Source organism: Thalassophryne amazonica, chromosome 19 (genome assembly GCF_902500255.1).
Source record: "Thalassophryne amazonica chromosome 19, fThaAma1.1, whole genome shotgun sequence".
Classification (NCBI taxonomy): domain Eukaryota; kingdom Metazoa; phylum Chordata; class Actinopteri; order Batrachoidiformes; family Batrachoididae; genus Thalassophryne; species Thalassophryne amazonica.
The window spans coordinates 18,068,288-18,084,424 of NC_047121.1; the positions used below are offsets into that span (position 1 = coordinate 18,068,288).

Genomic DNA, 16,137 nt, shown 5'->3' on the forward strand with positions numbered 1-16,137 from the left:
AAATTGATTGATGAAATCAAGACTAAAACATGAATGTACAGCGCTCCTACACCGCCATCTACCAGTCTGAAATAGAAACATGCATCTTCACTACAGCTATGCTTTCATGACTAAAATAACGACAATACATTTATTTTCAAAACAAAAGTCCAAAATATTAATTTTTGTAGTAATTATAGAAATTGAAGCCAATTTGCATTAGTGGTTCTTTCGCTTCAAGTCCCAAAGGCACAGTTCATTTATGCACTTTGAACGATAGCGCCTGTAACAAGTACTCGCCTCCTTACGCTTACACATTAAAAAAAAAAGTTTTAAATGCTTGTATTTCCTTGTCACCTTTCCATCCTTAGAAATAAAAACTTTTGGATTCAAAGTGACATAAAACAAGAAAAACATGTAAACTCCTGAGGTGGTACTTTGTACAGGCAACAGACCAGAATGCTGACAGAAACGAGAATTCATTTATTTATAATACGTTCTAAATATTAAAACATTTACACAGATGTGTGACTTATTTGCCTCACATCTGTCTTATGAACTGGCGCCATGAGTTTATGTTTTGGTGATATCGAAGGATGTGAAGGAAAAAAATAATCATCCAAGAGAGAAAACGCCGTCTTCAGAAGAGTCGAGCTCCGTAGCCAAAAGTTTGTTTAATAGCCTCAAAGTAGTATCTCTGCCAGCCCTCTTTCGTCCTCTCCTCCTCGCTGTCTGGGACACCTTGATACTCCACTGCCAGCTCCGTCTCACTGCTCCGGTCCAAAAAGCTGATCGTGATCGTTGCGTAATGCTCTGAAGCAGAAAAAGCTGTCGTCAGTGTCACACATAGTATTTGTACCATGGTACTCAGTACTGGTTTGATCACTTTGGTCCATTAGGAGATATTCACTGAAACGTCATTTGTGTTCTGATAATGTAATAATAATAATAATAAAAAAACAACTAGTTGTGTTTGTTGACCGAACCTAACTGCAACCCTGGGATGTTGGGAAAAGAATAAAAATATCCCATGGTTTGGGAAGGGACACAAATGATAAAAAAAACAAAACAAAAACAAACAAAGATAGCTGATAGTAACCAGTAACTAACAAACTGACAAATGCTACTTTGGACCTTTAAATCTGATGGAGTGTTTATGTTTTACAGTTTCTGGCAATGCCAAAAAGGAGGATTTATTTACTAAAAAACATGTCTTTTACATGAGCTGGCGGGTTTTAGGGCTCAGAGGGTTAAAAAGGAGTTTTCCTTGCTATTGCCATTGCTGTGCACCCTCACGGGAGGGGTGCGGTTTAAACTTTACTCTGTAGTGACCAAGCTACACCTTTGAAATACAAATTCCCCATAAACAGCTTTCCGTCACCAAGCACAAAGTCATATGTAACGTCACTGTGTCTTTTCCTGCCTGCCACACAAAGCTGTATCCGATGCAAATTCATGTCTGCCGAAAGAACTTCCTGGTTTATCCACGTTAATGCCTCATCATGTCCGACAGCGGGTGTTAGCACGCCAAGGTGCTACGCATATTTGATCCAGACATTAAAGGTCTCTTTCATGTCCCCCATGAACTGCGGGTGGCAGGCAACCGACCACCTGTTCTCTGTCATACAAATGATCAACGGTACAGATCAAAGTCTATAGCCTGAGTCTCTCTGTCCTTCCTTTTTAACAAAAAGCGTTTTCTACTTCACTGTTTATCAACTTGTATAAATGCTATACATCTGTAAAATAAAGTCTATTCACTTCTAAGCTCCGTCAGGGTGTTGACTCATTTTTCCCTCGTGCTCGCCTGCGACAGCACTGAGATGTAGAAGTCTTGCTCAACGACGCGCTGCCGGTGTTCCAATGAGAGACCATCCCTATTGAGAAGCCATCCATCCCGCAACTGCGCATGCGCAGTTCTCTCTACCCAGATTTTCACACCTCCCTCTGTTGAGTTTATGTGCCTCTCTTTTCCACATTTCTTTCTGTGATAGACCTCAGCCGTTTGGAGTTGAGCTCCCCCACCGAGGAAAACCCATACCGAAGAAAACTCGACAAAGTTTGTTCTATCGAGAACTTCTACTTTGTCAAACCGAGCAGTGAGCCAGTGCTGCGCACTGCTGCATCCAGCAACCTAGAGGACCGCAATAGGTCCCAATTGGTCACCACCCAATGACAGCAGACTGATGTTCCATCCCTATCTCCCAAAAATAACCATCCAGCTAAATGATATGTGGGTGTCCCTTTGGCCTTGTCCAGTTGCTAGGGGTCCTCAGCACTGTGGCACCATCATCCTGGATGATGCTCAAGAAAATGCACAATATGGCCCTACTTTTGTAACTGACATTTTCCAACAGTGTGCAGTATGCGTTATCTGCATTGTCTTCTGTGGAGAGGCCTGCTACCAAAGATATCCAGTCATTGCCTTACTCAACAGAAAATTTGTTCTGTTGAGTAATGAAAAGTCCTGGTTAGCACTGAGGTCTCACAACTATACAGTAAGACTAGAACCAGGAAGATTCTTGGCCCATGGTCTTCCTGAAAAGGCATCATCATTACCAGTGTTACCTGGAGAAACAGCCACAGCCCCCTGATCTTACAAAGACATCTCCAATCCAAGTACTTACCAGGACCTACATATACACAGTCTATGGGTCTTACAGCGTGGGGGAGGTGATGGTCTAGTGGTTAAGGTGTTGGGCTTGAGTCCAGAAGATCATGGGTTCAAATCCCCGCCTGACTGGAAAATCACTAAGGGCCCTTGGGCAAGGCCTTTAATCCCCTATTGCTCCCGGTGTGTAGTGAGCACCTTGTATGGCAGCACCCTGACATCGGGGTGAATGTGAGGAAATTGATCTTGGTAAAGTAGTCTTCCCACGTGACCCTATCTTATATGCATTTACTGGATAAATGACATATGCTTCATCATCTCAGCACTCACAGCCTTTCTTTCAAACAGTGTTGTTGGGTGTGCGTATTTTTGTTGTAATTTTTTGTTTAATTGCTGCTACTGATAAAATTAAGCACAATATGGGGGTGCAAAAGACGTAAGTCAACATACCACAGGGCCAGTTGTTATACCTCCACTTCATGACTATTTTCTTATCGGGTACCTAGTGGCAAAAGAAATAGATTCACTATTAAGAAATAATCCACTAAAGGATAATTACAGAACAATAAGCATGATTTAACGAGCAATCCGAGATTTCTGATAGGATCTGGGTCCTCAGCGAACGTAATAAACCACGTGAAAGAAATGCCTCCCTCTACACTGTTGAATTAAATAAATAAAACCCCAACACTCACCAGCTCTATGAATTCACCAAATATGTTTCCATTGAACAGACGAAACCTTCCACCCTTATCTCCATCCACTGTTGCGGGAGCCTGCGTGAATGCCTGAACCATCTGCAAACGTGGACACACGAAGCGACACGTGTTTATCACAACAAGCAAAGAAATGCACAGAAACAAAGTAGAGACCTCAAGATGTGATTCTAAAAAAAACAAAAACAAAAAACAACAACCAAAAAAAAAAAAAAAAAAAAAAAAAATCACTGTCTCACTACTGGCACAAAGACCATGTAACACTCACTTCCTGGTTGACAAAGACTCTGTAGAGTTCAAACGGTGAGGTGAGGAAAGTTTCATTCATGCAGAATTTACAGGTGGGGATCTTGACTCCGGTGTTTACAGGAGTGACTGTGCTGCTCGAAGAAGAAATCTGTTACACACACAACACACACACACACAGATGAGGAAAAGACCTGCTGCCCTCCTGCTAGACCAACACTGATGTCAGAACTGATGCTTCGACTTCAATAGTTGTAATTTTGTGTTGAACACGTAAAAAGCATCTGATGATGATAACCTGAGTTTTTTCCAGCTTGGCTTTCGGCTGTGGTGTGGGCGTGGCCACGCCGTTGGCTGTCGGCAGGATCATTCCCTGTGTGAACTCTGTAATTTAAAATTATTCACAGTGAGAAAACAAAATTATTTACTCAATAAAAGGACGAAACATGCCGTCAGAGATCTGAGTGAAATCTAAAAGTCTTTTGTTCCAAGTCTAAACATCATAGGCACTCAACTCTGAGTGATGCAAAAATAGAAAAAGGAGCAAATAAACAAATATGATGAAGTAGAGAACCTTGAATCTTCGATTGGACTGGGTTGTTTGACGCGAGGACATTTTGCTTCTAATCGCAGAAGGTTCCTCAGCTAAAAGTCTTGCTCTGGTACTCTGACTTCTGTCTAGACTCTTGTAGAGAAGAATAAGAGAAGCTAGCAAAAGCTGAAGTTTTAAACCTAACCAGACCCCTCCTACCGACAGGCAGACTGCTATTGGCAAGTAACTAACAATTGCTCTAATTAGCACCCTCCTAATGACAGGGCAGCTGTCCCTCCTAATGATGGGTCTGACACCTCTCTTGATGTGATGACTATCCTGATGACGTGAATGACTCATTACCATGAACAGAAGACTGAAACTGCTTTGACCTGAGTACCCCCCATTGTAAACAGGGGACAAAACGTGTCTCAGACCCCCTCCCCAGTTAAGGCTGGGTTTCAACTGTTTCACATACAATGCTTCCTTCACTTCCCTCTCAAACCATTTCTTTTCTCTGGCTAAGATTTTAACTTCCTTGTCCTCAAACGTGTGGTTAGTGTCTTTAAGGTGTAGATGAACTGTAGACTGAGGTCCACCGGCGCCCTCTCTGCAGTGCTGGTATAGCCTTTTGTGCAACGGCTGCTTAGTCTCACCTATGTAGTGTTTATTACAGTTTTCCTGACATCTCAGCATGTCTGGGGGTTTATGGGGCAGTGGGCTGGCCTCGGCTGGCCCGGACGCCCAGCTTCTGCATGATGACTGGATGATCTGTCTTAGCCTGAATCCTTTTGATTGACAGCGAAATGAGCGAATCAGCGATCTTTTGGTGTAAACATCCGTGGGAGCATTTTCATTTTTTTCTGAGTTGAAACGGAGACTTTCCTAATCCTCTTAGCAGCATTTTCTTTGTTATAAACGAATAGAGACAAATCGAGCTTCTATTTCTGGTGGGTTTTTTTTGTAGCTGCTTGTATTTGGAGACTGACTTCTATCGCAGTTTCTGTCCCTACCGAGCAGCGGGTGCCACTGAGCTCCTCCACCGTCACAAAGCACTCACAGGCGGAGACACTTCACACTAGCCTCGCGCCAGCTAGCGAGCTATCGTAACAGGCGTTACGGCCCGTTACGATATAATTTTGGACCGTGTAATCAACCGTTTCTGCAGCGCAACTCCAGTTTAAAGCGTGAATCACTGAAGCAATGGTTCGATTTGGCTCGTGGCTCTTTGATTCGCTGCTCCTCAGAAGCGGCAAGCCCACTTCCCAACCGCTCCCAAAGCCACCAAAACATGAGTCATTCCTGTGTGTCTCTGCAGCGCACGAGTGTTTGAAGCATGCCGGACCACCCCCACCCTCGCCGTGACCCTGTAGTACAGAAGCCGTTGCCTGACAAACAGTACACGCAGCGAGTAAGCAAGATTATGTTTAAAAAATGCTTTTAAAAAAAATTGATTCTTGGACATTTTGGATCGATTCAGAATCGTAATAAATAAGAATTGCGATTCGGACGTGAATCGATTTTTTCCGACACCCCTAGTAGTTTCACTGCATTGTGTACACGGTATAAAAACAATCCTCCCTGATTTATACTGTGGGAACAAAGGAACACAGCAGGAATCATAAATTGGCGTCGGATAACGTTGTATTGTGAGGCTTCCAGTCATGTCGAGTAACGTCACTTTGCCCTGACTTGGGCTGAAACCACTTCCTTTCTGCGGCGAGCACAGGACGCAAAAAAACAACAACAAAAAAACGTTTAATTTTTGATGTCCGATTTGTTTCGTCCTTTGCGCCCCTTGCGTTGTTGTGGCGTCGAGCTGCATCGTCTCGGCACTGGGTTGCTTCCACGCGGCGTTGTCATGATGACGCCCAACACAACTCGAAGCAGCCCCAGTGTGAAAGGGGCTTTAGCCAGAGAAAAGAAATGGTTTGAGAGGGAAGTGAAGGAAGCATTGTATGTGAAACAGTTGAAACCCAGCCTTAACTGGGGAGGGGGTCTGAGACACGCTTTGTCCCCTGTTTACAATGGGGGGTACTCAGGTCAAAACAGTTTCAGTCTTTTGTTCATGGTAATGAGTCATTCATGTCATCAGGAGACTCGTCAGGAGAGGCATCAGTCCCATCGTTAGGAGGGACAGCGACCCTGTCATTAGGAGGGTGCTAACTAGAGCACAAACGGTGCTAAATAAAGCAATTGTTTAGTCACTAGCCAATAGCGGTCTGCCTCTCAGTAGGAGGGATCTGGTTAGGTTTAAAACTCCACCTTTTGTGGCTTCTGTTATTCTTCTCTACAAGAGTCAAGACAGAAGTCAGACTACCAGAGCAAAAATTTTAGCTGAGGAAGCTTGTGATTTGAAGCGAAACGTACTCGTGTCAAGCAACGCAGTCCAGTCGAAGATTCAAGCTTCTCTACTATGGAAACCACCTGGACAACTGAGAGCCTTCACAGAAAAATATGCTGAAGCTTAATCGTTATCATTAGGACCATCTGTTTGAAAAATGAAGATAAAACAATTACCCAAACAGCAAAATTTCTATCTGATAACGGAACAGTCCAGCTACAGCGTATCCGGAAAAATATTCACAGCGCTTCACTTTTTCCCCACATTTTGTTATGTTATAGCCTTATTCCAAAATAGAGTTAATTTTTCTCCACTCAAAATTCTACTCACAACACCTCATAATGACAACTTCAGAAAGTTATTTTATTATACATACGTACGTACATACGTACGTACGTACATACATACATACATACGTATGTACATACATATATACGTATATACATACATACGTATGTACATACATACGTATATATATACATACATACATACATATGTACATACATACGTATGTACATACATACGTATATATATACATACATACATACATATGTACATACATACGTATGTATGTACATACATACGTATGTATATACATACATACGTATATACATACATACATACGTATGTACATACATAGATACGTATGTATATATATACGTATGTACATAGATACGTATGTATATACATACATACGTATATATACGTATATATATACATACATACGTATATATACGTATATATATACATACATACGTATATATACGTATATATATACATACATACGTATATATATACATACATACGTATATATATACATCCATCCATACGTACGTACCTCCATACATACGTACGTACATACGTACATCCATACGTACGTACATCCATCCATACGTACGTACCTCCATACGTACGTACCTCCATACGTACGTACCTCCATACATACGTACGTACCTCCATACGTACGTACATACATACATACGTACGTACCTCCATACGTACGTACATACATACGTACGTACCTCCATACGTACGTACATACATACGTACGTACCTCCATACGTACATACATACATACGTACGTACATACATACGTACGTACATACATACGTACGTACATACATACGTACGTACATACATACGTACGTACATACATACATACGTACGTACATACATACGTACGTACGTACATACATACGTACGTACATACATACGTACGTACATACGTACATACATACGTACGTACGTACATACATACGTACGTACATACGTACATACATACGTACGTACATACATACGTACGTACGTACATACATACGTACGTACATACATACGTACGTACATACATACGTACGTACATACATACGTACGTACATACATACATACATACATACGTACATACATACGTACGTACGTACATACATACGTACGTACGTACATACATACGTACGTACATATATACATACGTACGTACATACATACGTACGTACATATATACATACATACGTACATATATACATACATACATACATACATACATACATATATACATACATACATACATACATACATACATACATACATACATATACATACATACATATATACATACATACATACACACAGTGAGGAAAATAAGTATTTGAACACACTGTGATTTTGCAAGTTCTCCCACTTAGAAATCATGGAGGGGTCTGAAATTTTCATCTTAGCTGCATGTCCACTGTGAGAGACACAATCTAAAAAATAAATAAATAAATAAAAATAAAATAAAGTAAAAAATCCGAAAATCACAATGTATTTTTTTTTTTGTAATTTATTTGTATGTTACTGCTGCAAATAAGTATTTCAACACCTGTGAAAATCAATGTTAATATTTGGTGTAGTAGCCTTTGTTTGCAATTACAGAGATCAAACGTTTCCTGTAGTTTTTCACCAGGTTTGCACACTGCAGCAGGGTCCACTCCTCCATACAGACCCTCTCTAGATCTTTCAGGTTTGGAGTTTCAGATCCCTCCAAAGACTTTCTATTGAGTTCAGGTCTGGAGACTGGCCAGGCCACTCCAGGACCTTGAAATGCTTCTTGCGGCACCCCTCCTTAGTTGCCCTGGCTGTGTGTTTGGGTTCACTGTCATGCTGGAAGACCCAGCCATGACCCATCTTCAATGCTCTTACTGAGGGAAGGAGGTTGTTTGCTAAAATCTCGCAATACATGACCCCATCCATCCTCCCTTCAATACAGTGCAGTCGTCCTGTCCCCTTTGCAGAAGAGCACCCCCAGAGTATGATGTTTCCACCCCCATGTTTCACAGTTGGGATGGTTTTCTTGGGGTTGTTCTCATCCTCTAAATGGACTGCATTTATATAGCGCTTTTCCATCTGCATCAGACGCTCAAAGCGCTTTACAATTATGCCTCACTACACACCGGGAGCAACAGGGGATTAAAGACCTTGCCCAAGGGCCCTTAGTGATTTTCCAGTCAGGCGGGGATTTGAACCTGGGATCTTCTGGTCTCAAGCCCAACACCTTAACCACTAGACCATCACCTCCCCCCCAAACATGGTAAGTGGAGTTGATTCCAAAAAGCTCTATTCTGGTCTCATCTGACCACATGACCTTTTCCCATGCCTCCTCTGGATCATCCAGATGGTCATTGGTGAACTTCAAACGGGTCTGGACATGTGCTGGCTTGAGCAGGGGGACCTTGCTGCCCTGCAGGATTTTAAACCATGACAGCATCATGTGTTACTCATGTAATCTTTGTGACTGTGGTCCCAGCTTTCTTCAGGTCGTTGACCAGGTCCCCCTATGTATTTCTGAGCTTTCTCAGAATCATCCTTACCCCACAAAGTGAGATCTTGCATGGAATCCCAGACCAAGGGACATTGACAGTCATCTTGTGTTTCTTCCACTTTGTAATAAATAATCATAACAGTTGTTGTGTCTTCTACCAAGCTGCTTGCCTGTTGTCCTGTAGTTCATCCCAGCCTTGTGCAGGTCTACAGTTTTGTCCCTGGTGTCCTTAGACAGCTTTCTGGTCTTGGCTATGGTGGACAGGTTGGAGTGTGATTAATTGAGTGTGTGAACAGGTGTCTTTTATACAGGTAACAAGTTCAAACAGGTGCAATTAATACAGGTAAAGAGTGCAGAATAAGAGGGCTTCTTAAAGAAAAATTAACAGGTCTGTGTGAGCCAGAATTCTTGCTGGTTGGTAGGTGTTCAAATACTTATTTGCAGCAGTAACATACAAATAAATTATAAAAAAAAAAAAAAAAAAAATCATACATTGTGATTTCTGGATTTTTTCAGATTATGTCTCTCACAGTGGACATGCACCTAAGATGAAAATTTCAGACCCCTCCATGATTTCTAAGTGGGAGAACTTTCAAAATTGCAGGGTGTTCAAATACTTATTTTCCTCACTGTATATATTTATGTGAACACTTTGTATTTCACACATTTTAATTTGTTCATGCCATTTGAAATATAAATAATAACAATCTAAAGTTACAATCCTTAACCTCTGACTGATCTCTACAACTTGATATGAATGAATTAATACAAATATAAAAGCCAAGATGATGGGTTGTATAAGTAATGGAATGCTTTGGGTAATACCTGTAAATCAGTTTTATTGCCAGTTTTCTTCAGACAAGTCAGGGGATGGATACATGAACATTTCGAAGTCACCGAATATGTCTTGAACTTTAGTTACATCAATTATGAAGACATACAAACAGTACAGCACTCTATGGTAAATCTGTATGAGTAGATATATGTATATATATACATTTTTTCCACAGTTTCATGTACAACCCCTGCCAAAAAATATGGAATCATCGGCCTCGAAGGATGTTCATTCAGTTGTTTAATTTTGTAGAAAAAAGCGGATCACAGACATGACACAAAACTAAAGTCATTTCAAATGGCAACTTTCTGGCTTTAAGAAACACTATAAGAAATCAAGAAAAAAGTTGTGGCAGTCAGTAACGGTTACTTTTTTAGACCAAGCAGAGGGAAAAAAAAATATGGACTCACTCAATTCTGAGGAAAAAATTATGGAATCACCCTGTAAATTTTCATCCCCAAAACTAACACCTGCATCAAATCAGATCTGCTCGTTAGTCTGCATCTAAAAAGGAGTGATCACACCTTGGAGAGCTGTTGCACCAAGTGGACTGACATGAATCATGGCTCCAACACAAGAGATGTCAATTGAAACAAAGGAGAGGATTATCAAACTCTTAAAAGAGGGTAAATCATCACGCAGTGTTGCAAAAGATGTTGGTTGTTCACAGTCAGCTGTGTCTAAACTCTGGACCAAATACAAACAACATGGGAAGGTTGTTAAAGGCAAACATACTGGTAGACCAAGGAAAACATCAAAGCGTCAAGACAGAAAACTTAAAGCAATGTCTCAAAAATCGAAAATGCACAACAAAACAAATGAGGAATGAATGGGAGGAAACTGGAGTCAACGTCTGTGACCGAACTGTAAGAAACCGCCTAAAGGAAATGGGATTTACATACAGAAAAGCTACACGAAAGCCATCATTAACACCTAAACAGGAAAAAAACAAGGTTACAATGGGCTAAGGAAAAGCAATCATGGACTGTGGATGACTGGATGAAAGTCATATTCAGTGATGAATCTCGAATCTGCATTGGGCAAGGTGATGATGCTGGAACTTTTGTTTGGTGCCGTTCCAATGAGAATTATAAAGATGACTGCCTGAAGAGAACATGTAAATTTCCACAGTCATTGATGATATGGGGCTGCATGTCAGATAAAGGCACTGGGGAGATGGCTGTCATTACATCATCAATAAATGCACAAGTTTACATTGATATTTTGGACACTTTTCTTATCCCATCAATTGAAAGGATGTTTGGGGATGATGAAATAATTTTTCAAGATGATAATGCATCTTGCCATAGAGCAAAAACTGTGAAAACATTCCTTGCAAAAAGACACATAGGGTCAATGTCATGGCCTGCAAATAGTCCGGATCTTAATCCAATTGAAAATCTTTGGTGGAAGTTGAAGAAAATGGTCCATGACAAGGCTCCAACCTGCAAAGCTGATCTGGCAACAGCAATCAGAGAAAGTTGGAGCCAGATTGATGAAGAGTACTGTTTGTCACTCATTAAGCCCATGCCTCAGAGACTGTAAGCTGTTATAAAAGCCAGAGGTGGTGCAACAAAATACTAGTGATGTGTTGGAGCGTTCTTTTGTTTTTCATGATTCCATAATTTTTTCCTCAGAATTTAGTGATTCCATATTTTTTTCCCTCTGCTTGGTCTAAAAAAGTAACCGTTACTGACTGCCACAATTTTATTTTCCTGATTTCTTATAGTGTTTCTTAAAGCCAGAAAGTTGCCATTTGAAATGACTTTAGTTTTGTGTCATGTCTGTGATCTGCTTTTTTTTTTCCTACAAAATTAAACAACTGAATGAACATCCTCTGAGGCCGGTGATTCCATAATTTTTGCCAGGGGTTGTACTTATAAGCATTTTGTTTTGATTTGTGTTTATAACTAATGGCTTGCTGTGTACTAAACCTTCTGCTTTTACTCTGACTTCATAAAAATGAACAGTTACCACTTAAAAGCGAGTTGTCATAACATGACATCATATTTATGTAAACGTCTTAAACATTACCAACAACATTTCATTCAAGTGTGTGTTGGGACGCGTCTAATAGTCATGTCGCTGCTGTCGTAAAGACACAAGTACTCACGAGTACTTTGTTTTTGAACGTCTCCATAGCTGTTTGTTGCGAATGCCATATACTTTGAAACTGGTCACAGAAGCGCACAAAGTAATCCCAGTGCATCATCGGATGGTGATTAACATCCTAAATCTTAATTGTTATGATTTCGGTGCAACATGTCCTTTAAATAAGCAGCGGGCATTATATCAATTAAAAAGATTACATTTGGTCGAGTCACTCTTCTGCAGTTCTGCCATGGAATGATCTTGACGTGCGTGACAGTTTTAAAGTTCTCATTGCGTCTTTATGCAATTTTTTTCTGAATTATGGTTTTTCTGGACAATTTGTCCCTAAACAAGACCTTTCTACAACCTCCACATCAAAGGTACGGGCCTGGTCACACGGCACACTGCGATTGCTGAACGAATGAAAAAAAAAAAAAAAGTCAGAAATCAACGAGAAAAGGTGGATGAATGAACCTGCACTTTCCCATCACAGAAAACTGCGAATCAAGACCGCAAAAAGGAACAAAACCGAAACTAACGAAAGAAAAACAAAGCATCATTGACCATGACGCTTTAAATGAAATCAAAACAAAATGTTCATGATGACCAACAGCGGGTATGAGACCAAGCACAGCCAGCCTCTCCCTCATGTCCGCAGCACCTGCAGGTGCGGGATCTGGTTGTCTTAACAACAGGTGAGAGATGTTTGTCTTCACAACAACAATATGCGTGCACACGCAGACCAGTCACAAACAGCTGGACCGTGTGTAAATAGTTAAAGTAGTTGAAAAAAACATTCTTGCTGCTATTGTTTCTGTATGACAACACTGCTTTTCATCACACACATGGACGAGTCATCAGAAATACAATGTTACGTTCAACTCGTTCGTCAACGTTCGTTACGGGAACTACACAAACGATAAGGAACCGTCAAGAGAGAAAGCAAAACAAAATAAGGATGAATTGAGGCTGTTGTTGGGATTCGTCCACATTTTTCAAGAGTTTAGAAATTCTGACGAAGCGCCAGCTACAGGAACAAACCTGGACGATGGTGAAACGATTCCTCCAAAAGTCAATGCAAGTCCAGATTTCTTGTTTTGTTTTGGCTTCAGTGTCCTTCGTTAGTGCCGCGTGACCAGGGCTTAAGGTGGACAATTTCCTCCACAAACTGCTGAAGTAATCCGCTTTGCACTGCAAAAACTTTTAAAATATGACGAGACAGAAAGGAGTGAAACGTAAAAGTGACCACAGCCTTTTGCGGTGTCCGATGTAGCAGGTGCACAGACTGCGGGTCCAGATGGTTTGCAAAAATAAAAATAATCAGTGAGTGTCAGTGCCGAATTTTTATTTCGTACCTCTGTTACTGTGCTAGTTCCAGACTGCTGTCCGGTATATGCAAGGTTTTTTTTTTCTTCTTTTAAATGGAAATGCACTGCAGTGTAAAATCCACACCAGAGAACCTTTGTGTGCTGTCCCACGGAAAAGGCCTGTTTTGTGTGTGTGTATGTGTGTGTGTGGGGGGGGGGGGGGGGGGGGGGACTACGGTGTGAAACGGCGGACGATTCTCTTTTCTTGCCCGCAACAACAGACGAGAGTCTGGTATTGACTTTAATCAGCAGAAAAGTGAGTCACAATTGACATCTTTAAATGGCTTTGATGGAGCTTCCAACTGAAGTTACTGTCCGTCATGTAAAGAAAAACAATAACAATATCCTCCTCTGCTCTGCTGTTGTAATTTGTTGTCTGTATTACAACATTTGGAAAGATGTGTCATTTGATTTAAACCATTGATTTGCGTTGAATTTATTGATTCCAGAAGGTCAAATCTTTGAATATCTTTCCAACTTTACAAGTAAAATGTAAAAATATCATGGTCTAATTAAGTTAATTCCAGAGCTACTTGGTATATTTAGTGTTATTTAATGATTGTTATGTACTATGTGATAAATAACATCCTATCATTAGAAGAACTCGGTGTTGGAGATTTTATTATGTCTCTTAAGTTGTATATTTAGAGAAGACTGAAGGCTGAAGTTGCAGGAAATGGCCACCATTTGTACTTGAAACAGTGAACATGCCAGAGCTTCCTCCTCTGGAGGATCTACTCTCCTTGGGTGATAATTGCCAAAAGGACTGCTATACCAGGGGTGCTCAACTTGTTCCAGAAAGGGTCGCGAGGGTGCAGGTTTTCTTTGAAACCATCCACTCCACCATGTGATTTCACTGATTAACTGACCCGGTGAATACTCCTGCGCTATACAAAATATCTCTGGGGAGAACCCTGCATTGTCTTTATATTTCTGCCTACTTTTACCTGGTGTAAAATTTTATAACTCATGATGTTTACGATACAGGCTTATGCTAAAGATGTGAAGAAAAAAAAAAATCAGTTATTACTACAATTTAAACAGCACTTTAAAAATGATAATGTTCTTTGATTGCATCAGAAGAAGGTATCACTGTAACACAGGCGCCCCATTGTATTTATATTACAGCATGTGTATTTGAGAATATCGAACTGTCTTGTAGCACACACCTGTTTTTAAGAGCTCCACATAACTTCCCAGTGCTTCTCTGATTTTTTCAGCTCCCTTTGTTTTCATCAGTTTGGTCAATGTGGTTTCAGGTTCATCTTTGTTCAGTGACACACAAATCTGATAAAATCAAACAAACAAAATGACGTATCAGCCCACCACTGTGCTATTAATCACACTGATCAATACACAAACCAATCATAATCAGTACACACAAGTTCTTTTGGGAAACTTACATCAAGGTCATCGACATCGTTCTCATCAGACAAGTTTGGAACCTCGACTGTTCCTTTATATTTTACTCCAGCATTTGACTTCCCTGTAAAAATAAAATGAAAACATCAATAGACAATATAAGCCGTGGTTCTTTATATTACAGTTGGTATTGATAATTTTTGGCATTCATTTCAATTCATTTCATTTATACAGTGCCAAATCACAACAAAGCTGCCTCTAGGTGCTTCACACAAGTAAGGTCTAACGTTACCAACCCCCACAGCAAGCACACAGGTGACAGTGGTAAGAAAAACTCCCTCTGATGATTTGAAGAAGAAACCTCAACAAGACCAGACTCAAATGGGTGACCCTCTGCTTGGGCCATGCTACCGACACACTTGACAATACAAATATACAGGAAATTTTATAGCCAAATTAATAGCCAATGAATAACTCTACCGCAAAGGATACTGATACCCCAGTTAGTCAGGTCCATAAGTAACTGGACACTGAAATTTATCATTTTGCCTCTGTGCACCTCTACAACAGAGAAGCATGTACAGTGCATCCAGAACGTATTCACAGTAGGGCTACCGCAAACGATTATTTTGATAATCGACTGGTCACCGATTATTTTTGCGATCAGTCGACTAATCGGATCATGCGTAAATTGTGGCTTAATGCACCAGCATGCAGCCGCTCTTATATAACCAAAATTAGCTTCAAGTTTGAAGTGTTTAAGGTATGTGCTAACTAAAAAATAAAGACAATTGAAACCTTAATCGCCAACCATGGACAGGGGTCTCATGTCCGCCACCAAAATGTTGAAGACTGTTTCAGTCACGATATTTGCTTGCCGAGGTGTACATGTTGTTGGCTTGGTAACAAAGTCGTTCATTGAAGACAAAATGTATTTTTTTAGCACTGTAATGTAGCGTTATAAAACATTAGCGTTATCACTTTTCCTACTCAAACATAACATTGCTGTTATAACATTACAGCGAACACATAATGTGTAGTAAAGCCATTGAAATTGGCATTGTTAATGTTCACAGCTATCAATATAAATAAGTAGCTCACTATGGACCGTAATGTTAGAGGCTAACTAGCCAATTAGCTTACTGAGACAACTGTCCCTCTTTGTCAGAATCAGCCACATTTTTCCTTCTCAGATGCTCCTGCACTGCCATGGAAGGCAAGTTCTGCCTTACAGATTTTGCATTGCATTTTTTTTTCCTC

General features: G+C 40.5%; 1 protein-coding gene across 1 annotated transcript in view; it reads right to left on the reverse strand.

Annotated features, from left to right (window-relative positions):
• Positions 1-439: 439 nt before the first annotated feature.
• The window catches only part of ahsa1b (AHA1, activator of heat shock protein ATPase homolog 1b), a 36,871-nt gene continuing 21,173 nt past the window's right edge, over positions 440-16,137 (reverse strand). The window contains exons 4-10 of the mRNA XM_034159466.1: positions 14,919-15,001; positions 14,685-14,802; positions 3,851-3,936; positions 3,575-3,703; positions 3,286-3,387; positions 3,041-3,092; positions 440-792 (exon numbers count right to left, since the gene is read on the reverse strand). Of these exons, the coding sequence (XP_034015357.1) occupies positions 620-792; positions 3,041-3,092; positions 3,286-3,387; positions 3,575-3,703; positions 3,851-3,936; positions 14,685-14,802; positions 14,919-15,001 (743 nt within the window). The 3' untranslated portion in view covers positions 440-619. The remainder of the gene's footprint in view (positions 793-3,040; positions 3,093-3,285; positions 3,388-3,574; positions 3,704-3,850; positions 3,937-14,684; positions 14,803-14,918; positions 15,002-16,137) is intronic.